Genomic DNA, 27,562 nt, shown 5'->3' with positions numbered 1-27,562 from the left:
CAGTGAAGGCAGGGGAGTACCTGGCATCCTTGGACATCAAGGAAGCGTACTTGCATATTCCCATCTGGCCTCCTCATCAACGCTTCCTGCGTTTTGCAGTACTGGGCCGACACTTCCAGTTCAGAGCCCTCCCCTTCGGGTTGGCTACTGCTCCGCGGACCTTCTCCAAAGTGATGGTGGTCATCGCGGCCTTCCTGAGGAAGGAAGGAGTACAAGTCCATCCTTATCTGGACGACTGGTTGATCCGAGCCCCCTCTTATGCAGAGTGCGGCAAAGCGGTGAACCGGGTGGTTGCTCTTTTGAGCTCCCTGGGATGGATCATCAACTGGGAGAAAAGCCAGCTGCGCCCCACTCAGTCCCTGGAGTATCTGGGGGTTCGATTCGACACCCAAGTGGGCAGAGTGTTCCTGCCAGACAATCGGATTGTCAAGCTTCAGGCTCAGGTGAACCAGTTCCTAGTAGCCTCTCCTCTTCGGGCTTGGGACTATGTGCAGCTGTTGGGCTCTATGACGGCCACGATGGAAGTAGTGCCCTGGGCCAGGGCTCATATGAGACCACTTCAACACTCTCTGCTGCAGCGCTGGACTCCGATGTCGGAGGATTATGCTGTGCGACTTCCCTTGGACCCAGCAGTGCGCAAGTCGCTGAGCTGGTGGATGCAGACAGACAAATTGTCTGCGGGAATGCCTCTGGTGACCCCAGAGTGGATTGTCGTCACGACGGACGCCTCTTTGTCGGGCTGGGGAGCCCACTGCTTGGGAAGGACAGCGCAGGGGCTCTGGTCTCCTGCAGAGGCAAAGTGGTCTATCAACCTCCTGGAACTCAGAGCCATTCGGTTGGCGCTTTTGGAGTTCATCCCGGTACTGGTGTGGAAGCCTGTACGGGTCCTGTCGGACAATGCCACGGCTGTGGCCTATGTCAACCGCCAGGGAGGTACCAAGAGCGCCCCTCTAGCCAAGGAGGCTATGAATCTATGCCAGTGGGCGGAAGCGAACCTGGAGCAGCTTTCAGCGGCCCACATTGCCGGAGTCATGAATGTCAAGGCGGACTTTCTCAGTCGCCATACCTTGGAGCCCGGAGAGTGGCAGCTATCTGCTCAGGCGTTCTTGGACATCACGAAGCGCTGGGGCCAGCCGAGCCTAGATCTGATGGCGTCATCGGCCAATTGCCAAGTGCCGCGCTTCTTCAGCAGAGGACGGGACCCTCGATCCCTGGGAGTAGATGCTCTTCTCCAACAGTGGCCGACACAAGAGCTTCTCTATGTGTTCCCGCCCTGGCCCATGTTGGGCAGGGTGCTAGACCGGGTGGCAAAGCATCCCGGCAGGGTAATCCTGGTGGGTCCGGATTGGCCCAGACGTCCCTGGTATGCGGACTTGATCAGGCTCTCAGTCGACGATCCTCTGCGACTGCCAGTGGAGCAGGGCCTGTTACATCAGGGTCCCGTGGTGATGGAGGATCCCTCCCCCTTTGGTCTTACGGCCTGGCTATTGAGCGGCAGCGTCTGAGGAAGAAGGGCTTCTCAGACAAGGTCATCGCCACTATGCTGAGAGCGAGGAAGCGCTCTACTTCTACTGCTTACGCCAGGGTTTGGCGTATCTTTGCAGCGTGGTGTGAAGCAGGCTCACTTTCTCCCTTCACTGCTCCAATTTCTTCAGTGTTGGCGTTCCTGCAAGAAGGTCTAGAGAAAGGCCTGTCGCTCAGTTCCCTTAAAGTCCAGGTAGCGGCTCTGGCTTGCTTCAGGGGCCGCCTGAAGGGTGTTTCCCTGGCTTCGCAGCCAGATGTGGTGCGCTTTCTCAAGGGAGTTAATCACCTGCGCCCTCCTCTGCACTCAGTGGTGCCTGCGTGGAATCTCAACCTGGTGCTAAGAGCATTGCAGAAGCGGCCTTTTGAACCCTTGTCGAGGGCATCTCTGAAAGACCTGACGTTGAAAGCAGTCTTTTTGGTGGCTATCACTTCAGCCAGAAGAGTTTCCGAGCTCCAGGCGCTCTCTTGTCGAGAGCCTTTTCTGCAGTTCACTGAGGCAGGAGTGACTATTCGCACAGTGCCTTCCTTCCTGCCCAAGATTGTTTCTCGATTCCATGTGAATCAGCAGCTCTGTCTCCCTTCCTTTCGTAGGGAGGACTACCCAGAGGAGTACTCTGCTCTTAAATATCTGGATGTGAGACGAGTCATCATCAAATACTTGGAAGTGACCAATGATTTCCGGAAGTCAGATCATCTGTTTGTCCTGTGTGCAGGTCCTCGTAAGGGTCTGCAGGCTGCTAAGCCTACAGTGGCAAGATGGGTCAAGGAAGCCATTGCAGCGGCTTATGTGGCCGCGGGGAAGGTGCCGCCTATCCAGCTGAAGGCTCACTCCACAAGAGCTCAGGCGGCCTCGATGGCAGAGGCCGGATCCGTCTCCTTGGAAGAGATATGCAAGGCGGCAACTTGGGCTTCGGCTCATACATTCTCCAAGCATTACCGTTTGACTGTGGCTGCACGGGCGGAGGCCCGGTTTGGAGCTTCAGTGTTGAGGTCAGGGATTTCAATGTCCCGCCCTGGGTGAGTACTGCTTCGGTACATCCCACCAGTCTATGGATTGATCAGCTTGATGATATGGAAGGTAAAATTATGTATAATCATACCTGATAATTTTCTTTCCATTAATCATAGCTGATCAATCCATAGCCCCTCCCAGATATCTGTACTGTTTTTATTCTGGTTGCATTTCAGGTTCAAGTTTAGTCTTCAGTTACTTCAGAAAGACTTTGTGTTCAAGTTTTTTCACTTGGATTCTTCAAGAGTTAAGACGAGTTTGTGTTACAGTGAGCTGCTGCATTCCTCTCCCCTCCGTTTTACGGGGCTGGATTGAGACTTAAAATTCTGCCGGCACTCCCTCCCGCTTCGTGCGGCTGTAGGGCAGCTTTGTACCCTTCCCGCTTCGGCGGTGTTAGGGTCAGTCAGCTCCTCCCGCGGTTGCGGTTGCAGGATAAGCCAGATCCCCCCGCATCGGCGGGTGTGGTGTCCCTCCCCCGCTCCGCGGGGATGAGCTGGACGGATTCCCCTCCCCCACTTGTGTGGGGATGAGCTGGGTTAATTCCCCTCCCCCATTTCGGCGGTGGTGAGCTGGGCAGAGTGTCCCTTCGTGGGTGTAATTCTCTAAGTGCTGAGTCCTGCGGATGGAGCTTTGATATCGACATACTGAGGAGTTTCCGGCAGCACATGACCACATATAGGGAGGCAAAAGTTTGCTCTCTATCTCCACCTGCTGGTAGATGGACACAACCCACCAGTCTATGGATTGATCAGCTATGATTAATGGAAAGAAAATTATCAGGTATGATTATACATAATTTTACCATAAACTTCTTTGAACTCCAAGCCATACTATATGCCATCCTTACTTTTTAGAAATGGTTTAAGAAATACAACAGTATTATTATGCAGGGACAATCAAGTGGCAATATTTTATTTAAACAAGCAGAGAAGCATGGGGTCTCCGCTTCTCTGCGGAGAAGCCTGTTGAATTTGGGAACTGATTATCACCTTGGGGATACTTCTACATGCCACTTATCTTCCAGGTCCAGAGAACAAATTGGCAGACAACCTCAGTCGCATTCTTCAACCTTACGAATGGTCCCTTTCTCAGACAGTTCAAACCATTTTTCATCTGTGGGGCACTCCTGTTATAGACTTATGTTCTACAGAGACTAACACTGTCGTGTTTTTTGCTTCAGGGTTCTGTCTCCTCACAGCATTTTTCCAGATGGTTTCACCATTCCATGGACATCAGGCCTGCTGTATGATATCCCCCCATTCCCTTAATTTCCAGAGTTCTAAGAAAAAACCAATTCAAGACTCGATAGATTTAATTCATCAGCCATGATTCCTGTAGTTCAGTCTTCTCCGTAGATCACCCTCTATCCTTGGGTTCTTGTCCACTTCTTTTATTGTAATTATTTGTTTGTTAAATTTTAAATACAAAAACGGGCATAAGCTCTTTCCACAGAAATTAGTACAAAGATACACTTTTTAATAAAGTACGTTGCCTCTCCCCTTCCTTAACAGTAAATATAACTGACACCTCTTAGCAAAAAGGTTGTCTCCTTCATCCCATGCTCAAGAACCTTGCGCTAACAACTCAAGGGTTCAAGATAAGATCTTCCAGTTCCAATTCATGAAGTTATAACTGCAGCAAAGAAACCTACTCAAAAATCATACTCATTTAAATGGAAACGTTTCTCTTTGTGGTGTAAATCACATAACTTTATTCTGTCCACATGCTCAATATCTGCTGTCCTGCAATACCTTATGAATCTTTCTGATCTTCATCTTAAGACCGCATCATTGAGAGTGCATCTAGCAGCAATTGCTGCCTCCCATGCTTCAGTTCAGAAAAAAACATTTCCTTTCATCCAGCAGTGACACAGTTACAAGTTTGATGACTGTGTTCATCCATCTATTTAACCCCCAACACCTGTGTGGGATCTAAATTTTGGTTTTATCCCAACTTCTTGAACCTCCTTTTGAGCCTTTAGCAACCACTTCACTGTAATTTCTTACTTGGAAGACAGTTTTTCTCATTGCAATCACATCAGCGAGAAGAATCTGTGAGATCCAAGCTCTAGTGTATTACCCTCCATACACTAGATTTTTCCCAAATACAGTTGTTCTGTGCACTCATCACAAGTTTTTACCTAAAACAGTTTCTCATTTTCATCTCAGCCAAGATATTGTGCTATCAACTTTTCCCCCCAAAGACTCATACTCATGCAGCTGAGGCTACCCGCCACAATTTAGACTGCAGGCGTACACTTTTGTTCTGTCTGGACTGAACAAAGTCTTATCGGAAATCCTCTCAGATATTTCCTCGCTGTTTTCAAGAGCATTGTATGGGTCTTCCGCTTTCTAAAGGTACACTTTTAAATTGGAATGCAGATTGCATTGATTTGTTATCATTAAGCGAACCTCCAGCTAGAATTGGAGCTCATTGTCTAAGATCAGCATCCACTTTGACAGTGCATTTATGTGGCATATCAATCCCAGATATATGCAAAGCAACAACTTGGTCCTCGTTGCATACTTTAACCGAATATTGTATAAATACTGTGGTTAGAGCAGATGGATGTTTCGGACAAACTGTACTTCAAAATCTGTTTGCTTAAATTTTTCTCCATCACCATGTTTTACTCAGGTTGCATCATTCATATTGGACACGGTCAGCAACCCTTAGCTTGGGAGTCACCAAGTGTGGTTGCATTATCCTCTGTCCATGGGGAAAGCCTAGTTACTGCTTGCCTGTAATGGGCATTTTCCATGGACAGCAGGATAATGCAGACACATGATCCCTCCCACCATTCCTTCAATGTACCTCATCAGTTAAAACAAAAAAAAAAACAAGAACAGGGAACAAGGATAGAGTTTTCCTTCACAAGTGGTTTTTTAATGTCTTTCTTAAACTGTACCTTTTACAAACTGTTTTTGCTTTGTATGGACTGAGAGATGATGCAAGCAATGTCAGTTGGGCAGGAAGTGTGATCGATTTTAATTGGTCAAAAAAAATTTCAGCAAGCTCAAGAGAGCCATTATGACTGGCTAGCCAATGAGAGCCAAGTGTATCTGCTTTATCCCTCTGCCCAGTACATGGAGAACCCCTGTACAAGTAAGCAACTATTCTTTCTAGACCCAGCAACGTTTATCCTTCCATACCTGGTTAAATAGACCTCCCACTGCTTCTAATCTGGTCATTACAGCAACAGTTCCGAGGCCAGGAGATATCTAGGCTCCGAGCTTCCTGATCCCTGTATGCAGTTTGTTTTGTTGTCCCCTTCTGGTGAGACCAGCACTAAATGTATGTTGCAATAAAAACTAAAAACACAGTACATTTATAAATGCAATTGAACCAATAATAATACATCGATAAACACATAATTTATTAAGTTTAATATCAAAGCAAGCGTAGAAACAAAATGAAGTTAAATCAATATTAAGTATTAACAGTACATCGGAAATTTTAAAATATTTTTTTCCAGTTTTCAGGCTCTTGATAAATATGAATATGCATCACAAAACGTACTAAAACCCTACTATAATCCATTTCTCCATTTTTATTAGGGGAGAAAAAAGGGTGCCTAAGTATAACTAAACACTAAACCACATCCCAACATCTGAGCAACCTTATCAGTCAGAACAGCACTCCAATGCTGACTGCACTAAATTCATCTAAAGCTCCTGTATCCTAAATCAGCCACCAGGTGTTGCCATTGCATGTCTAATAATCACAAACAAAAAAAGAAATATAAACTGCATCCAGTCCTGAAGATCAAAAATAATAAATACAGCTCAAAAGATACTATTACAGTTCCTCTGCTCCAAATTTCATCTAAAATTATCCAAATGGTGGCGAGAAAAGACCTGAGAACCACATTGCTCTTAAGCCTGTTGATTGCAACTAGTACATCAGGCTGGAGCGAATTCAGTCATTGGTCACAGAAAAAAAAAACTCTACCAATATTATGTTAAAGTATTACTCGGTTACTGAATGGACAGTCACTTCCAGGGCAGAAGAAGACCCATAAGTAGCGTTGTGAATGAGATGTTAAATAGTATAATCAACTTGAATTATATAGTCCATGCAGTAGTTCTACAGTTCTCAAAAATATGCCACCAAGTGCTAGTACTTTAATTTCGAAAGAGCTGTCTCATTCTCGATGGATCACTAACAGAGACCCTGTTTCAAAACTGCTTCAGGGGATTCAGCCCCCTTCCAGTTGAGACATTCAAACAAGAAAAAAAAATGAAACATCACATTTTCATGAAGACTGTCTCAAAATAGTCTCTCCGTCTCCCATGGGTTTTTTTTTAATTTGTTATAACACCTTTCACTGATTTATATCAAGGTGGTGTATAATACATTATATAAAATGGATTATGTAAAACAATATATATTGGACACAGACTTTAAAAACAACAATATTTTCTTGATAGACACAAAAGGTAAAAGTAATGTATAGCACATCAGTTTTAAATCTGAGGACAATAATATTGGACAGTTAAGGAGGGTTTTACTGAAAGAGAGAGAATTTAGATCTGTCATAGTCCAGGTTGTCTGTCTCGACCTACTTAATTTAAAAAATTGGTCAAATAACCACATTTTAAGGCCTACCTTTAATTTCTTATATGAGACTATCAGGCTCATTTTCGAAAGAGAAGGATGCCCATCTTTCAACACAATTTGGAAGATGGACGTCCTCACAGGGTCGTCCAAATCGGTATAATCGAAAGCCGATTTTGGACATCCCCAACTGCTTTCCGTCGCAGGGACAGCCAAAGTTCAAGGGGGCATATCGGAGGTGTAGCGAAGGTGGGACTTGGGCGTGCCTAACACATGGACGTCTTCGACCCATAATGAAAAAAAAAAGGGCGTCCCTGACGAGTACTTGGACGACTTTACCTGATCCTGTTTTTCTTATGACCAAGGCACAAAAAGGTGGCCGAAATGACCAGATGACCACCGGAGAGAATCGGGGATGACCTCCCCTTACTCCCACAGTGGTCACTAACCCCCTCCCACCCTCAAAAAACATCTTTAAAAATATTTTTTGCCAGCCTCAGATGTCATACTCAGGTCCATGACAGCAGTATGCAGGTCCCTGGAGCAGTTTTAGTGGGTGCAGTGCATTTCAGGCAGGCGGACCCAGGCCCATCCCCCTCCATACCTGTTACGTTTGTGGAGGAAACAGCGAGAGCCCTCCAAAACCCTCCAGAAACCCACTGTACCCACATCTAGGTGCCCCCCTTCACCTGTAAGGGCTATGGTAGTGGTGTACAGTTGGGGGTAGGGGGGTTTGGGAGGCTCAGCAGACAAGGTAAGGGAGCTCTATGTTCCTGGGAGCATTTTATGAAGTCCACTGCAGTGCCCCCTAGGGTGCCCGGTTGGTGTCCTAGCATATCAGGGGGACCAGTGCACTACAAATGCTGGCTCCTCCCACAACCAAAGGGCTTGCATTTGGTCATTTCTGAGATGGGCGTCCTTGGTTTCCATTATCGGTTTCGTAAAAAAACTTCCTCGGGGAAGAGGTTCTCAAAGCATATGTGTCCTGTACTCCTGCATAGAAACCTGGCCATGTCGGTGGAGATTCTCCTGCTACTAAACATTGTCGCCAACCACATAAGATAAGTGCTGTGCTGTGCTACACCATAGGTTCTAAGAATAATCATGATTTGTTATAAAGATATAGGTCACAAATATAAAAAATAAGGGTGATCTAATGAGGATTTGCACCGCAACCATGTTTTTCAATATGAAGAAAGAACAAGTTGTTCTAATGGTGTGAGTTGCACTAAGATCTGATGATCCCCAAAACATTTATGAAAAAAATAATAAATATGGTAGATTTTGGATTCGATTTTCCTGCTGTAATGTTAATGTTTGGGACACTTTGTATATTTTAGTTATATTCAAGTACCCACATTGTTTTGAAAAATGTTTGGTCAATCAATTGGATCTCTTACATTACAGGCAGAGCTTATGAGTGGGTTGATTGAGTACTGCATTGATCTGAATGCCATCACAGAAGCTGCAGCCCAGGAGACCACAAATGCAACAAATGCCTCTCCATGTGACTCTCCTCCTGTTTCACAGCTTGCTGGAAGACGGGGCAGACTACGGCGGCAGAGCAGTGTTCTCTGCAATCGCATTCAGCACTTGGCCACCATAGATTATGTGGATGACGGTAAGGACTAGATCCAGTTCTTTTTACATGGACTGAATTCTGTGATCCTGTCTTAGCTCTGTGGTTCAACTGATGGGTAAATAGCGTCCCCTTTCTTTCCTGACGTGTGGCACGAGGGGGTGAGGGCCAAGCCTTGTTTGAATATCCTGACCGACCACTGCTGTTCTTTTCACTTCCAGGTAAGGAGATAAAACGCGTGAAACCCAGGCGTACGGCCTCCTTTTTCTCCCGCCAGTCATCGCACAGCCATGCCCCTTATTCTGTGGTGCAGGGCACAGAGGGCCTTGAACAGGGCTGAGTGACCAAGGACCAAACAGAACTGCTTGATTTGAGCCAGGGTTCAGATTTAAGCACCCAGACCACCCTGAGCAATGGGCTGTTTTCAGTGGAAGCAGAAATTACTCACTTTATGGTATGGGCATTAAATTGCCCCCTTAGCTGCCCTTTGCTGCTGCAGTGTGGTTTGTGTTCTCCCATGATCCCTCTTCTCCCTCACAAGAAGTCCATACAGTCTGGCAGAAATGCAGTGAGCAATGTCAACCATAAAAACTGAGGCAGCCATGTTTCTTAAGTGGCCACACAGCCAGCAACATTCAGAGCTATAAAGGAAGAAATCTAATGTCTGTCAAACTACAGCACCTGAATCGGCCACTGGATTTCCTAAGTAGCCAGTCGGTCACTAAGTCTGAGAGCTTTCTGCCATTTTGAACCCGTCCTAGTCCCAGGGCTGATATTTCTGGAAGGGTGGCTTCCACAATAGCGGTGTGCCTACAAAGACCACACAACTGTGACTTCAGCCTTAGGAATCTTGTGCTAGCGTATCAAATGAAAACTGGTCAAGAAAAATGGGTTTTGTTGCCAAAACCTACGGTAAATCTGAGTCCTGAAATGAGCCGCAGACACTGTTTCTGGGCTGTCTGAAAATAAGTAAGAGCTTCTAATAAGTGTTCTATCTTTACCTTACACTGTGTACTGGTAGGAGCATTGCAAGCTAGAATTTGTTCCCTAGTTATTGACTCATCTATTACCCCACTGTCCTATTCGGTTAACTAATCTAACCACCAAAGAATATAATTAGTAAAATCTGGAACATCTTATCAGATTATTTGAACCAGTGCCAGGGTTTATGTAGACCTTTGAAAATTGCATATATATATATTTTTTTCTGTGCTCTGGTAAAAATATCCATTTTGTAACTTTTTTTTACATCTCTTTGGAAGGGATTATTTCCTAACATCAGCGTGTTGAGGAAAGAGTTCCCCTGGCTTTGCTTCTTTGGAAAGCACAATAGGTCCGAAGCCTAAAGAAAGCAGTAACTTAAGCATATGTTAAGATGTGCCAAGAGCCTTTGGATTAAATGTGGCAGTAAGGAAGGTTACTAATAGATTTCCCCTCTCAAAAAGTCGTAAAATGGATACACTCCACAGGATAGTATTATTGAGGCCCATTGGGTGTGTTTGAAGAAAGCCTAGGTGCTTTTGGAGTAGCCTATATTTTGTGCCATATTTAAAAGGTGCAGTGAAAACTTACCTTTTGTATTGGTCAGAAGGGCACAGTCCATAGAAAGGGTCACTTCTAAGGATGATTTTAATAGCATTCTTGTTGGATAGCTACCCCCTGGTGAAAGCCACCTTTTTATCTGACTGACTGAAAGTACTACTTGCTCTTTGACAATGTGTATGCTTTTAGTTGGATTAAAAAGATGTATTCACAGGGGTGTAGTTAAAGTAAACTGTGTGCATAGAATTCCATTTTAAAATCTGTCTTTTTTTTTTTTTTTTTTTACTCTGCTCCTACCCCACCCTGTTCCTCTGCCTGTAGAAATAGGATCAAAATGTAAGGTTGTAGCCCTTATACATAATTTCCCAAAAGGAAATGCTTCGGTAGTTTAACTTTGAGAATGAACTACTATGTAGAGGGATACAAAAGTATCTGAACTTTGCATCTAGGTAGACTACAGAAAAGTGTGCCTTTTATAGAATAATTTTATAAAGCATTTTCTGTGTGTATTATATGCTTTACACATGGAAAATGGCTGTTGGGAAATTGCACAGATGTGTATGTAAGTAAAAGTACACATGTAACTTTTACACATTCTGCACATAAGTGTTCACAGGGGCAAAGTTGCAATATATAGGCATACTTCATACATTGACAGGGCCGCAGAAAGGAGGGGACAGGGGGAGGCAAAATTCCCTGGGCCCGGCCTCCAAGGAGGAGGCATGGTGCCAACAAGCTTCTTCCTGCCTGCCGTCTCCTGGGTCTCTCTCTCCTGCTGTGAGTGAGCCAGGACCTGGATGATTATATTAACATGTGACTCCGGTTATCAAGTTAATGCAGTCATCCGGGTCCTGGCACACAGGAGCGAGAGGAGACAGGAAGGTAAAGGGGGGGCAGTGGCCTGAATGTGGAGGGCAGCCCGAGTGGGCGGCGGTGGCCCAAGGAGGGGGGGGGGGGCAGTTGGCGGCACTCTACTTTCATAGAGTACACGCGCACATTTACTCCTTCAGAGCAAGTGTAAACCTGTGTGAGAAGGTTTTGCTACTGGACTGGTTCTGAAAGCCTGTTTTATAAATGCACTTAGACACCTAAGTTGGGATTTCATCATTAGTTTCACCTTCCTTATGATGAAATCCCAAATATAAGCTCAGCTGCTCAAAAAGTAAACCCAAGGGAATTGTGCCAAAGTTTTCAAAATGTACATAATGGTGTCAGTGAACTGCAGTGGTGCTACTGGAAAGCTCCCCTAGATACCTCTCCAACTACCCAGACATTCCACCCCCCCCCCCCCCCCCCCCACACCACTGCCACCTCTAAAAGGCAGGGACAGTGCCCAATTGCTTCTGTCACCAGTGCGGTCATCTTTCAAAACGGCAATTGGGTTCATTTGGGACACACCAATGTCTGAGTGTATTAATCTCTCAAGTGGCTCTATGCTATAATCACATGACAATCTAACAATTTAAAACTTTCTAAATTTTTTCTCTTTAGTAATTCAATTAAGAAAAAAATGATTTATTGTTTCTTATGGGCATACAGCTAATTCTTAACTGAATTACTGAAAAAAAATGTAGAATGTTTCAAATTTGATAATTTAAAGAAAGGACTGATAATTATAACAGAGCCACCTACAGCAGTGATATTACTTCTACATTGGAGTTCAGTTACGGTTCTGAGGTCGTTTGGAGAAAAGAAAAAAAAACATATTTTTTTGGTGTAAATATCTGTACCCTTTTGCGCAGGAGCTAAACTCATATTTTTGGTCCTTTTATAAGACAGGCATAAAGTAGACTTCTTGCCTATTTCCCTGTTAAGGAATTAACCTCAGTGGGAGTAATTTCCTAACAGATGCCTAGCAAAATAGAGCAGAAATGCACCTACATTTTTCCTAATTCAAAAAGACACATGCTATCTGTGTCTATATAAAACAAAAGAAATCCCAGCACCAGTTCTGCAGCCATTACACCTGCTCAAGAGAAGGTGTAAATGGACACAGTACAACACGTGCAGCTGCATCTGTTTTAACAAAAATGTACATATATCGTGACTCTGCCCCTGGTACAAATGTGCACTACCTTGCACCAAGTATGCTTTTAGATGTATCTTAATGTTACAAGAACTAATTTACATGCAAAAATGGTTTAGAGAATTGCCCCCTTAATCCAGGCTCCGTCAAACCTACTACATGTCTGCTGTTCTGCACAGCTCTTATAAACCAAGAGCACCTCAAATTATCTGTGTAAGTCATAACTGTTTTAAAAAAGGAACAGATTGCTTATGTATGTGTCTGTTTGTCAGTCATTTCCTGCATTCATCTGTTCATTGTAGCTGGAGGACTCAGTTTAATCAAGTGAAAAAAATTGATGCATTTCATATTACCAAATAGAGCACTGTAGAACAACCCAGTACTAGAGCTATATTGAACCAGTCAGGTTTTCAGGATGTTCTGCACAAGACTTGCAAACAGTAGAAGTAATGCAAATAAATCTGTCGTATGTGTATTTATTGTGGATATCCTGAAAACCTGGTTGAGAATCTCTGCCTTTAAAAACCAAACTTTTTCAAGTGAAGCATTATGTAAAAAGGATTTATGTACATCAGGCCCAACAACTGGACAACTGTGATTAATGAATTCATGAGCCACCATCTGCTAGCTGCAGCATGGCAAAGATAGCTTATACTTCATAAGAATTGCCACTTGGTAGTTTGAAAGCTGGAACTAGTAGAGCCTGAAGTAGTCAAAAGACAGCACCTTGTCCTAGAGGGAGAGGTATATTCTGTCACTGTGTCTGCTGCTATCTCTGCCTTTTAAAGCTGTATGGATCACATTTCATTACAAGAAGTGCCTTAAGCTTTTATTCTTTCTGCTTAGTTTACATTGTTAGTATGTCAGAAGGGTAAAAATAAAGAATGATAAGGGAAGTAGGAAATAAAATCCATTCCATTCTGTTAAACAGAGTGATGTTTATGTATTCTGTACTGTGCCTTTTTTTTTTTTTGCCATGTGTTTTGTATCTGTATTAAGCACATTCCTTTGCAATTACTGGCCATTTGGGTGTTTCTATCACCCTGTGTGTGAGCACCTTTTATTTCCATTGGAGGAACTCATGTGAAGCTCACTGCTTGTACACATCCAACTGAGGCATTGCCTTTCCTTGTCTGTCTATCCCTGACAAGCCATAAGTCAGCTGGAGGGCTCCTTTCTGGCAGGTTTAAATGGAACAAATTGTAGTGCTAAGAAGATGAGGCTTATGCCTGCAATGTATATGAGAAATTGGAAAAGCTGTCTAAATCACTCCCTGACCCAAAGTGCCTCTGTAACGTGCCTTCTTCTTGCATAGCTGTGCCTGTTATGGGTCAAGAAATAAGAATACAAATCCACTTGCAATGCCAAAGAATGTTTTCACATGAATAAAACTTGACATTTAGGAGTGTTTTGATCTTTTGTGTCTTGTGTGTATTTCATGAAACTGTAATGTTTGGAGTTTGTTTGCTTTCATAACACGTTTTTTTTTTCTCTCACTTTTTCTGTTATATACAACCAGTGGCATAGCCACGGGGGCCTAGGCTCCCTCTGCTTTAATGGCTGATGGGGCTGCTAAGCCCTGCCAGCTGAAGAGATCTCCTCTGAGAGTCCTGTCTGTGCTGCCAAAGGGGCACTTAAGCCTTTGATGCCGGCTCTCTTATGCATGCTCAGTTCAGTGACTGAACTGAGCATGTGCAGGAGTGCCGACGAAATGGCTGAAGTGTGCTCCTGATTTGAAAGTTGCTCAGGCAGGACTTACAGAGGAGATCTCTTTGGTGGGGCTTGGTATCCCTGACAGCAAAGGGTATGCCGCAATGTGATGGCGGCACCTGGGGGGGGGAGAGAAGAGAGGGAGAAAATACCTGGCCCCCCTCCAAATATAAATTTCTGGTTCCACCCCTGTCTACAACCGAGGGTTGAAGAGCTTCCTTCAGCCTTAAGAGGTTACAACTGTGGCCACTGATGCTGTTTGAATGACCATGTGGTGTTGGTAGAACAGCAGCAATTGACTGTTCTAAGAAGCAGGGCTGGAGCTTGGGTCTCCTAACATGTAGCACTCCCAGCCCTAAAAGCTTGAGCCTGGAATTGGAACCCAACAGGTTGCCTAACTTTTGCAGGAGCCAGAGGGGGATAGAACCTAAGCCTCCTACTTAGTCCTGAGCATCATGTATATTATTAAACAAGTCTTAAATTACATGGCAACTTAGGATTGTGTTTTTTGTGTTAACACAAGCAGAACTGTGGATCAATTTTATTTTTTAAAAAAATGTCTTTGATCTCTCATCTCTATTACCATTCCTCACCTCCTTCCATGCCATTGTGGAGGAGGAGAACAGCATTTTTAGTCACTTGGAATGCTACTGGTGCTGTTAGCTACATGAGAAGATTACTTGGGCTCTGGGAGGAAAGTAGGAGGACTGTCTCAGGCACAAATCCCTTCTGTTGACATGATCAGCGGTATGGAGAGAAGCATTGATGAGTTATGGCTGTGGCAATATTGGCTCCGCCTTTTTGCTATGGTTGGGGTGTTCATCTGCAGCCCTTATTTTCACATTCTGCATGCATAATATTGCAGTTTACTCCTGGGGAAATTCTTCACCCACTTCTTGAAAATTTTTATTTTTGAATTGTATATGCAATGGTAAGTATCAAATCTGTTTTTCAGAAGTGTTGATTCATGCCAGATAAAGAGGGGCATTTTCAATATGTCTAAATCCAATTTTAGATGTTTTGCAGAAAAAATCCAATAGTGAACATGCTGTTTTCAAACCAGAACAACATCCAGCTTTATGTTTTGAAAATGGCTATTTGCTAGATGTTTTGTGTTCAGTGCGTCTATCATTTTGGACCATTTTCGAGGGAAAAAAAACAAAAAGAAGCCATTGCAATGTCTTAGTAGACTGTGAGCCAGCATTCTTAGTAGACTGGCTACACAGACTTAAGTAGAGCAGTGGGGCACCCTAGGAAGCACTGTAGTGAGCTTACATAAAAGGTCCCAGCTACACATCTCGCCATTACCCCCTTATATTGTATGGTGAGCCCTCCAAAAACATACTGTACCCCACTAGAATAGCCCTCATCTGCAGGTGGCACCTGTATTTGGGTGCAGTAGGTTTTTGGTGGGCTCACACTTTACACCAGTGTACCAGTTATGGACCCTGCACCGACCACTGGGCTACTCCAGGGAATTTGCTTGTTGCTCCAATGGGACAGTTAATATCCATAAACCAAGGGAATCAAAGTCAATCATATAACTTATACAATAATGTGTATACACATTTAAAATTAAACACCCTCGAATATGCTGAGTTAAATAGGGACAGCTTTCAAGTGGATCCCATACTTTTTTGGGAAGCGGCCAAAGCTGTATAGAGGGGGCATATTATCTCTTATTCTACCCACAAAAAGAAAGTAAGGGAAGCTGAAATGTTAAGGCTGGAAACAAAGGTACGGAAACTGAGACAAATTTATGGGCAAACACATTCCACTACCCACAAGAATTTATATCTAATGGCACAAATAGAATTAAGTCATCTGATTCACACCCGTACACAGCAGTCTCAGATATACTATAAATACCAGATGTATAAACACACTAACAAGCAAGGGAAGCTACTAGCGAGATTGGTGCAACAGGTAGGAGGCAGACGATGGGTGTCAAAGATACAAGACACACAGTGTGTGAGTCATCATACGAATGAAGAGATTGGTAAGGTTTTTTAAACCTTTTATACTCAGTTGTATGCTCCACCACAAGATGAGGGCTTAGAGGCAATGACATACTTAGAGGGACAAAAATTTCCACAACTCACGAGACGACAGCAAGACGTCCTGGAGGCGGATATCACGGAAGATGACGTTAGTTGGAACATACGGGCTAGTTCCCTGTATAAAACACCGGGAGTAGATGGGTATACAGTGGAGTGGTATAAAATTTTAGTGGAAGACATTGCACTTTGTATGGCTAAGTTGTTCAACTCGCATATGCTTAGGGGAGAGTTGCCAAGCTCGCTGCGAACAGTGCAGATAATTGTGCTATTGAAACCAGGGAAAGAGCCGAGCCGGGCAGAATCTTATAGGCCCATCTCGATCTCTTTTGAAGCTAAATTGTTGGCCAAAATCCTGGCCAACCGATTAGCCAGATTTCTCCCACAATTGATATTAGATCCGCAGGTGGGATTTGTCCAGGAATGTTCTGTGGCAAAGAATTTAAGAAAAATACTACTAGCATTGGAACAAGTCAAATATATGAAGACCCCCTCCTTATTAGTTTCGATGCACATAAAGCATTTGATAGAGTGAGGTGGGACTTCATGTTTGGAGTCCTGGAGCCATACGGAATTGGAGGATTCTTTAAGGACGCCATACAAGCTTTATATAAAAACCCAGTGGCAGAGGTGTCCATGAATGGAGTGATTTCACGCCAGTTCCCAATTACCAGAGGTACTAGATAGGGATGCCCTCTTTTGCCTCTTCTGTTTGTACTGGCGTTAGACCCCTTAATCCGGGATATTATGAACTCAGAAGATATACAAAGGAGTATGTTTAGGAGCTGAACAATTCAAAATCTCTGCTTTTGCAGATGATCTCTTAGTTATCCTCCAGACTCCAAAGGACTCATTATCAGCTCTTTTGGAAATATTTAAGGAATATGGGGATTTCTCAGGGTTTTGCTTGAACTTAGATAAATCTGAGGTCCAGCCCTTGTGGATGTCTGAAGAGGAATGGGTGTATTTATGCTGCCCCTTTAAAAGAGTGGACTGCTCGTTTAAGTACCTTAGCATACAACTACCGGGAGATCCGGCACAATTATACCACTTAAATATGGCTCAATTATTTGAGCATACGAAGCAGACGTTAGGGAGGTGGGCTGATTTACCAATTTCATTATCAGGGAGGATTTCTCTGTTCAATATGATACTTTTTCCAAGGTGGCTCTATTGTTTCCAGATCTTGGCACTTTATCTGACTAAAAGAGATTGGAAAAAATTGATGGGTCTCCTTTCAAAAATTTTTTTGGAATAGACAACGTCCACAGATCAGTTGGCAAAACCTGTTAGACCCGTGGAATCGAGGGGGATTTGGGGTCTTAGATTTAAATCGTTATAATAAAGCTTGCCTGTTGTGACATATAGGGGACTGGCTGTTGGGAACCTCACATTATACCCCGAGGGCAGTAGAAGAAGAGTGGGTATACCCCTTGAAACTCCATTATGTGCTGCAGGCAAAGTTAAAAGTACTGCCAGCATATTTACGGAGGAATATAGTGGTCCGACCCCATAGATTGGTATGGCGAGATCTGGGCTGACTTTGGATGTTTGATGAACACCACAGCAGACTTTTACCTATAACAGGGAATGGAGAATTTCTTCCGGGTATAGAAGGCACGCGATTCAAACGATGGCAGCAAAAAGGGCTTATTCTCCTACAGGATATTGTGGATTCCAATGGTCATATCAAAAAACTGGATTCTCTGGGTCTTGGAGATCTAATGTGGATGCAGTGGTGTGCTGGAGCAGGCTCTCACAGGCTCGCAAGAGCCGGTTGTTAAGTTTTTAAGAATTTTGGGAGCCGGTTGTTAAAGTAGGGCCCTCCATGGCTACTTTAACAACTGGCTCCCAAAATGTGGGCTTGGGCCCCCTGCTGAATTCTCTTTTACTTTGCTGGTGGGGATGCTGAGCCCTACCAGCCAAGTAAATAGACTGCTGCTGCTCCCCACTCCTTGTTTCCAGCTCTGAGCAGCAGGCTGGGACTTCTCCAGCATGTGAGAGAAGTTCCAGCATGCAGCTCAGAGCAAGATGTTGGGAGTGGTGGCAGTCCATTTATTGGCTGCCAGCAAAGGTATGCCTAGCATGCCCGCACGAAGGGAGGGAGGAGAGAGAGGCAAGTGTTGCTGCTCCCCCACCCCCGGCCACCCCTGGCCCTTCCAACTGCAGAGCTGGCTACGTCCGGAGAAAGAGCCTGTTGTTAAAATTTTACCAGCACACCCCTGTGTGGATGGATAAATTTGCATACCAGCAGATATCCCATTATATTGCCAGCCTCCCGCACCAATCTCTTGCTATTGATGTACTTAACATGATAGAAAAATTGTTTGACATGCCTACTGAGGAACCCATATCTATTTCCTTAATACAGAAACAGCTTATGCATAGTACTGCACGCGCGCACTTGAGGGAGAAGTGGACAGAGGACTTACAAAAAGAAATTACTGCACAAAGGCTACTGAGTAGCATGCGACACATTCCACAGAAAATAAGTAGTGCAGATCTAAGAGAGTGTCAGGGCAGAATGTTGTTTCGAGCATATACCTCCACATTTAGATTGTATAAAATGGGAGGAGTGGACTCACCAAAATGTGTTAAATGTGGAGGGCCACAATGTACATACTTTCATGCCATGTGGGATTGTCCTCTGATAAAACAATTCTGGGTAAGGATAGGTCGGTTTATGGCACACATACTGAACCAACATATCCTAATGGGCCCAGAGAGTGTATTGCTAGGAGTAGAGACACTGGGGGGTGCTGGTGCTGTCCATCAGGATCTTCTGCTGTATAGAGCATTTTTAATAGGGAAAAATGCATTTTAACTAACTGGGTCCATCAAGAGGCTCCTACGTATTGGCAATGGCGTAATAGACTACATGCGTTATTATTAATGGAGCTGCGAGAAGTGCAATGGAACTTCAAGAGACAAAAAACGTTTTATTTAATATGGAAAGCTTACATACAAACTTTGGCCCCACGTGCGTGCAGTACTGTTCTCAACCAATTAGGAGGTCTTTAATGGAATGGAGGGTGCATCCCACTACAAGCTGGTAACAGTCAATCCCAACATATGAAAGACTTGACCATTTGGGGGGGGGGGGAGGAAAGGGAGAGGGGAGATATGGGTGGGAAGGGAGGGAGGGTAATAGGGGAGGGGGGAAGGAGCAATTGTCAAAGACTATTAATATGTATTTACAGAGACGGACATTCATGACTCTGCTCAACTTAGGCGAGATTAGTCTTAGGTTTCGAACCATCCCCATTGGTGTGAATGATATGTCATTATTAGGATGGTAGGAATTAGCTTGGATTTGTTAGTATATATAGAGAAGCGATAATTTTCTTGTAAAGGAAGGAGGGATAATATGTAATTGGGGGGAAGGGGGAGAAAATGAATAAGTGATACAAATTCATAGTTGTAATGTTTCAATGAAAGTTCAATAAAAATTGCTTTAAACTAAAATTAAACACCCTCAGAAATATGACCCATGCAGCTTAGCTAAAGAAGGTGGACAGTTTTGTTTTCATTCATCAGGTCCTTGTCCATCCTCTTGAGCTACCATATTTCTGGTAAGCTGCATGGGTGAGTTATAGTTTTGAGGGGCTTAAGTTTTAATTTTAAATGATTACACTGTGTATGCACATTATTGTATAAGTTATATGAGCGATTTTGATTCCCTTGGTTTGTGGATATCATGTGTATTGGATACCAGAGCGGTTTGGGGATTTGATTTGGTGCTAATAGGACAGGCCATAACATCTGAAGCTGTCATAGAGGCTGGTATGTTTCTTTCATGTCTCGGGGGGGGGGGGGGGGGGGGGGGGGTTGGAAAGGGTCATGCTGTAATCCTTCCAGTGGTCATTTCAGGTACCTTTTTGTGACATAGGGGCCCTTTACAAAGGCGTGGTAGAGCAAAACACGTGTGCCCAGGCACCCTGTGGTAGTTCTGTTTTTTGCCACGCACCGTTTCCCATGCTAGAAAATAATGTTTATTTTTCTGGGGCAGGTAGTAGGTTTGCCTGATTGTAATCGGGCAGTGTAGGTATGTAGCCACGCATTGCACAAGTAGCATGTGAGCCCTTCCTGCCTACCAAATAGGTGATGATAAGGGCTGAGGCAGTAATGACCGCGTGTTCATTTGGAAATTAGCGTGTGGCCATTAATGGAGAAATAGAAATTCAGCCATTTTTAGAGCCACGCTAAAAAGTGGCTGGAGTGGATCACGTGACGCTATGCACAGGAGCGGACGCTAGTCGAATTGCTCCTGCCTTCTCCTCAAGAATCGAGTTGAAAAAACTCAATCTAAAAGCATTTGTTTGATTGTTATCGGCAAGAGGAAGATTTGGGAAACGTTAGAGGATTTACTTATTATCGATTCAGAAGCTAATGGCGACCAAATCAACCAGAAAAGAGAAAGATAAAAACCGGCAGGCTGAGGACAAAATGGCGGCGCCGGCGAGCCCGGGAACTTCAGCGGTTGGATCCGCATGGGCCGCCGAGATAGTGGGCGAAGTCACGCAAGCTTTGGAAGCTATTTTGGAGAAAAAACTCAGCTCACTAGACACTAAGTTAGAATCGCTGCATAACAGTGTAAATCAAATTCAGCTAGAAATGGTGACTTACCAACAGCGAGCCAGTGATACTGAAGATCGCGTTGGTACTTTAGAGTCAGAAGTAAACCAGCTGAAAAAAACACTTGCCTCTTATGAAGAAAAGCTTGAGGACTTAGAAAACAGGTCAAGACGAAATAATCTTCGTATGGTGGGTCTGGCGGAGGGACAAGGAGATCGAGATTTAAGCAGATACTTGGAAACATGGTTGGCAGAGGAACTTGAACTACCGGAATCTTTGGGCCCGCTGAAAATTGAACGAGCTCACCGCCTAGGCCCAAAGCAGACGGCAGAAGGTAGACCACGTGTAGTCATTTGCAAAATTTTAAACTTTGCCCATAAAAACGCGATTTTGCAGGCCTTAAGGAATGGGAAAGAACTGCACAGTGGAAATCGCAAAGTATTATGTTTTCAAGATTACTCAGCAGCAGTGGCAGCGCAAAGGAAAAAGTTTTCGCCAATCTGTTCTGAACTCGTCAACCGGAAAGCTAAATTTGCGCTACTATACCCGGCGAAATTGAGAATTAATCATCACTCGGGAATAAAAATATTTGACTCAGTGGAAACAGCAAAACTTTTTGTACAACAGATGGAAAATGGACAATAATGCGGTGATATGATGCGATGCCATAAAATCTGAGATTGAGAATAATTTGTAGGGGGACTGATTACGGATAAAAGACGCACCAAGGAATTATAAAAAGTCTGCATATAGACCCTAAAGCTATGTCCCACTGGGGAAACTCAGTGGGAAGAGTAAATTAAAAGATGAGGCTATATCAAATAGTCAAGGAGAAGATCATAGAGACTGAGACAGTTGCTGATAAATGTCGTTGGAAACTGGACTATTTTAGTAAACCTTAATAATTGAAGAAGGCATTATAACTCGTCAACCTGGTAAACATAGACAGAAGTAAAAGTGAACTGTTTATCAATGCTTCAGGTATCGTATAAAGAAGGGGAGATAATCTCCCAGATAGCAACTGATATGGGACATACTGAAGAGAAAAGATAGACAATTTAATTGATAAGAATGTTTAAATGCGGTAAAGAAATATGTGATAGAATGGATGTGATAGCACGATTGATATATAGACCTATATGGTGAGATGAGGAATGCAAAACGTAATGTTGAAACGTCAAGAGATGAGTAACCATATAGAAGATTATTATTAAGAGAGGAGAAGGGGTGTCGGAAGTGATCCATTTCCTTAGGGAACAGAAGGGGTAGAGAGGGGGAACTGGGAGGGAACGGGAAGAGGGAGAACATTGGGTTGGGAAAGGGGAGGGGGGGGGACTAACTCAATTTGTATTAAAAGTGAAATTATTACAACTTGTAGAGGACCGAAATTTACGAGAGGGAGGCTGGAGGCTGGGCTGGCCTCTCTCAAAAAGAGAAGATGAATCTGATACAGATTGGCGAGACTTTGGAGGGTAAACAATTAAGGTAGTCTCATGGAATGTAGGAGGTATACACTCCCCTATTAAGCGCTCCAAGATTCTGCGACAGCTTAAACGTCTTGGAACAGATATAGCGCTGTTACAAGAAACGCACTTGTCAGATGCTGAACACACCAAATTGGCTAAGTGGTGGGTTGCGGACTGTGTGGCAACGGCGGCCTTGGGCCGGAAAGGGGGGGTGGCGATACTTTTTAGAAAAGGTATAACTGTCCAAGTGCATAAAACGATTAAAGATGTGGAAGGCCGGTTTGTACTCTGCATTGCCACAATAAATAGACAGAAAATAATCTTGGGTAGTATTTACGCTCCTAATACATTGGATTTAAAATTTTATAAAAGATTGCTTAGGCAGATCACTCAACTGGAACCATTGCCCTTATTGCTGGGAGGTGATTTTAATATGACTTGGGACCCTATAATGGACAGATCACATCCCCCGGCTGATTTAAGGCGGATTAGTACCAGAGGTCTGCCGGATCTATGCACAACACTCGGGCTCATAGATATATGGAGGACACTGCATCCACTAGACAAAGAATATACCCATCAATCTAGAGCACATGGCACCTCAGCCAGAATTGACTATTTGCTAGCTTCCCACACTTTATTAACAGATATTACTGAGGCACATATAGAACCTTGTGTTATATCGGATCATTCAGTGATTAGAATGTGCTGGAAAGGAGGAGGGGAGGAAGAGAAATTAAATAGTTGGACGTTTCCAATCTACTTGTTTAAAGACCCACGATTTGGGGAATATTTACGGGCTAAATGGACTGAATATAAGCACTTTAACGAGGGTACGGTAGACAGTTCCACCAGCTTTTGGGAAGCCGCGAAAGCAGTATTGAGAGGGGAGATAATAAGTTATGTGTCACAATATAAACGTGCCCGTGATAGGGAAATTGTGCGGCTAGAAAAGAGACTAATTAAGTTGAATAGACAATATGGTCTAACCCCATGTAGTAAGATTAGACAAGAGGTGATAGAACTACAAACAACTTTGAACTCCCTGATACATGATAGAGAATTGAAATCTCAAGCCTATTATCGCTTTCAGCTATATAAGCATGGAAATAAAGGAGGCAAATTTCTAGCTAGACTTATAGCATCTAAATATTCATCTAAAAATGTAACAGCTATTAAAAATAAAGAGGGGAATTATCTCCACACTAATAAAGAGATTAGATCAGCGTTCCAGGCATATTACCAAAGCCTTTATAAGGCGTCGAAACAAGAAGGACTTCCGGGAGAGCTATTTTTAGATGGGGTTCAGACCCCTAAACTACAAGATGGGGATAGTACTCAATTAAATGCAAAGATTAATGCTGATGAGGTGACATGGGTAATAACACAAAGTAAAATGGGCAAGGCCCCGGGCCCGGATGGGTATAAAGCAGAATTTTATAAATTGGTGGGTGACTCGGTGGTCCCAACACTGGTCAAGGTGTTTAATGAATGGATGGAGAATGGTAGGATGCCAGACCAATTAAATTTGGCTAGGATAGTTGTGTTTCCTAAGCCTAAAAGAGATGAAAAACTGGTAACCTCCTATAGACCTATTTCATTAATTAACCAGGAAGCAAAATTATTTGCAAAAATTCTAGCAAATAGACTGGGGCGAGTGCTACCTCGTCTTATCCACACAGCTCAGGTGGGGTTTGTACAGGGTAGATCAGTTTCCAAAAATTTGAGGAGTATTCTGACAGCATTAGAAGGTTTGGGCCACTCCCAGGCACAAGCATTAATGATAAGCTTCGATGCTGAGAAAGCATTTGATAGAGTGGAGTGGCCCTTCCTGTATTCTGTGCTGGAAAGATATGGATTTCAGGGTGGATTTGTACAGGCGATTAGGGCATTGTATCACCAACCTAGAGCACAGGTGATGGTGAATGGGAATATATCGGAGGAGATCCAGATTAGTAGAGGTACTAGACAGGGGTGTCCGCTCTCACCTCTACTTTTTGCACTGCAGTTGGACCCCTTAATTAGAGACATATATGATTGTGCGGCGATTCCTGGGGTACAACTTAAAAATCAGGAATTTAAGCTTGCCGCGTTTGCGGATGACCTAATGATGGTTATTACAAAACCGAAGGAGACCCTGTACAATCTACTAGAGTTAATTCAAGAATATGGAGATTACTCGGGCTTTAAATTAAACATAGACAAATCTGAAGCTCTTGGGATAAACTTAGACATTCGGGCCTATTGGCCGGAAGGATTTCCTTTGAAACGTACGAGCAAGTCTTTTACATATTTAGGGATTGAACTACCGGCTAAATTGAAGGAGCTTTATACTTTAAATGTTACAAACATGTTGGAACAGACAACTCAACAGTTGGATTCATGGGGCAGTTTAACACTATCTTTGATGGGGAGGATTAGTCTTATCAAAATGGTGATATTGCCAAGATGGCTATACACATTACAGGTACTGCCCATAGTGTTATTGCAAAAAGATATTAAGCACTTATATCGATTGATATCTAGATTCTGCTGGGCAAAAAAACTGGCTAAGATGCAGTTGAAACATATGTTGGGGGGATGGAGGCAAGGGGGCCTGGGAATACCTAATATAAAGTTTTATAATATGGCATGCCTCCTGCGCCAAACACGAGATTGGCTATACCAAACCCAGGAACACACACCTCTAGAGATGGAGGAAGCGTTATATAGTCCATATCATGGGATAACATTAGCACATTTACAGAAAAAGGAGATACCGTATAGACTTAGACAAAATGTTCTGATATTATCACTTAGAGCAGCGTGGAGATTCTTAGGGGAACTATTGGGGGGAGATTCAAGAGTAACTGAGTATTTAAACATTAGGGGAAATCCGTCTTTCGTACCCGGGCTGGAAAATAAAACATTTGATAGGTGGGCACAGGCAGGTGTTACTTGTATAGCTGATGTACTGGGAGAGAGAGGGGACATACTGCCACTGTCACAGCTATTGGCTCAGAGGGAGCAGGTCTGGGGTGATGTATACGCGCACTGTCAACTTAAACATTATGTACAAACATTAGATAAAACAGCATTGCAGAGTAATCTGGGCAACAAAATCAAAAAATTCTTTGATGAGATATCTGAAAACGCCCCATCTATATCCCAGATACATCGGAAGTTGTGGGAGCTGGCTCCATTGAAGGAGACAACCATGATTAGACAGAGATGGGAAAAAGATATGAGTTGTAATTTGGAATCATGGGATATTACTGCGCAGATAAAAAATATACCAAGAATAATTGGGGGCGCAGATTACAGGGAATGCGCGTATCGAATAATTTACAGAGCTTATTTTACTCAGGTACAATTATATAAATCAGGGGGTATAGAGACAGCGCTCTGTTTGAAATGTAATAGACATGACAATACTTTATACCATGCGATATGGGGGTGTGTAGTACTACAGAGATATTGGAGACAAATAGTTACTTACCTGTCACATGTTTTGGGTAGGAGAATAGCCATGAATCCACGACAGTTGATATTAGATTTGAAGGATGAACCTTTAAGACTCAATGCTGACAAAACATTATTATATCGAAAGTTATGTCTGGTGGCGAAAAAATGTATTATGCAATATTGGACTGTAGCCAGTTCACCACCTTACTGGCATTGGCGTAACAGGGTGCATCAATTGTTAGTGTGGGAGGCGAAAGAAGTTAAAGGACAATATAAAAGGAAAATAAGGTTTCTTAAAACATGGGGTAGCTACCTGGAAAAAATGACACAGAGAGGCCGAAGTTTGGTCATTAATACTTTATAAAAGAACCATACATCACTACAATATTGGGATATATTAATTTGAGTTAGTCAAGGGGGGTGGGGGGGGGGGGTTAATAGGGAAGAGTGGGAGGAGGGTGTAGGGAAGGGGATAAAGGAATAAGAGATTTTGAATTACATTAGTGTGATAAGCTGATCACTTTACATCACGGTATAACAATGGTTGATTAACAATTGTATATTTGCCAAAGCAAAAGTTGTGTTATATTGTTAATGTGTTATGACTTTCTTTTAACAATTGTGGACAATAATGATATAAGGTGGGGAGGGGGTTGAGGGGGGGGGGGACGGGAAAAAAAATGGGATTCAGTGAATGAAGCAGATATAATGTTATTGCAATGCTGATTGGAAAACTGAACTTTGTTGTATGAAGCCTCCAAGTTGCATTGTATTGTGCCTTTCGATAATAAAAAAAGTTTAAACATAAAAAAAAAAAAAAAAAAAAAAAAGTGGCTGGAATGTGTGGGGAAGCCACAAGCTCAAACTGTCACTGGACACTTTTTAGCGAGGCTTAGTAAAAGGACCCCTTAGTTGTGATTGAAACAGGCCAACTTTTAGCCCTGGGCGTTTTTGCTTTATTCTGTTATGGCAGAAAAACTTCCCAGTTTTGGGAATGCCCAGATCCTGCCTCCAACATGCCCCCTTGTGATTTGGATGAACTGCATAGAAACCCATCTTTAAATGGGTTTCAAAATTAGCAATTTGAACTCTGGCAAATAAAACGTCCATTTGCTTTGTGCCATTTTTAGGATGTTTTTCTGTTTTGAAAATGAGCACCAAAATAATTCATATTTCCCCTCATATATTCTATTACTTATGCTTCTAGGTAGTCCTTTCTCATATTTAAAAATTCAGCAAAATTCTTATAATTTATCAAAATACAGTATAACTGAGTAATAAATAATTTAAACTTCAAAGGAGAAATACATGTTGTTGTATTTCTATAAGATATATTCATATTTTTGGTGCAGAATTATGCCAGGAGTAAAACAGTCCAATCCATGGAGTCCAAGGCTGGCAAGTATGGCATCTTCCAGCTACCATACTTGAGGCAACACGGTAGTATTCATGGTAGTTTCTACAAATGGCAGCTATTGGAAGAAACTGGTACTGCCTGTACTTTGCTTGTTTTTTTTCAGATTGCAAATTAAGATTTCTAAAATCCATAAACTCTAACCATATGGCAATAGATCAGTCTCCCCCTCCTCTAACTACTTTTTCTGCCCCTTCCACAACTTCTCTCCTGCCACAAATACTCCTGCAATATATCCTCAGACACTCTCCCCATCTCCAGCTAGCTCTCTTCTGTCTCTCCTTCCACAGTTATTGTCATCCTGGAGTAGAACGGGTAGATGGGAATCGGTTTACTCTTTCCAAAAATACTAGGACTAGGGGGCATGCGATGAAGTTACAAAGTAATAAATTTAATATGAATTGGAGAAAATTTTTCTTCACTCAACGTGTAATTAAACTCTGGAATTTGTAACCAGAGAATGTAGTAAAAGCAGTTAGCTTAGCGGGGTTTAAAAAAGGTCTGGCCGGCTTCCTAAAGGAAAAGTCCATAGACCATTATTACATTGACTTGGGGAAAATCCATTGCTTATTTCTGGGATAAGCAGCATAAAGGTATTTGTGACCTGGATTGGCCACTGTTGGAAACAGGATGCTGGGCTTGATGGACCTTTGGTC

At 43.1% G+C, this 27,562-nt stretch overlaps 1 protein-coding gene across 1 annotated transcript in view; it reads left to right on the top strand.

The window, feature by feature from the left end:
• The window catches only part of FRMD8 (FERM domain containing 8), a 61,787-nt gene extending 52,112 nt beyond the window's left edge, over positions 1–9,675 (top strand). The window contains exons 10-11 of the mRNA XM_030218251.1: positions 8,501–8,714; positions 8,894–9,675. Of these exons, the coding sequence (XP_030074111.1) occupies positions 8,501–8,714; positions 8,894–9,012 (333 nt within the window). The 3' untranslated portion in view covers positions 9,013–9,675. The remainder of the gene's footprint in view (positions 1–8,500; positions 8,715–8,893) is intronic.
• The last annotated feature ends 17,887 nt before the right edge of the window (positions 9,676–27,562 follow it).

The sequence above is a fragment of the Microcaecilia unicolor genome, chromosome 11 (assembly GCF_901765095.1).
Source record: "Microcaecilia unicolor chromosome 11, aMicUni1.1, whole genome shotgun sequence".
Classification (NCBI taxonomy): domain Eukaryota; kingdom Metazoa; phylum Chordata; class Amphibia; order Gymnophiona; family Siphonopidae; genus Microcaecilia; species Microcaecilia unicolor.
This window is presented reverse-complemented; position numbering and strand designations above follow the sequence as displayed.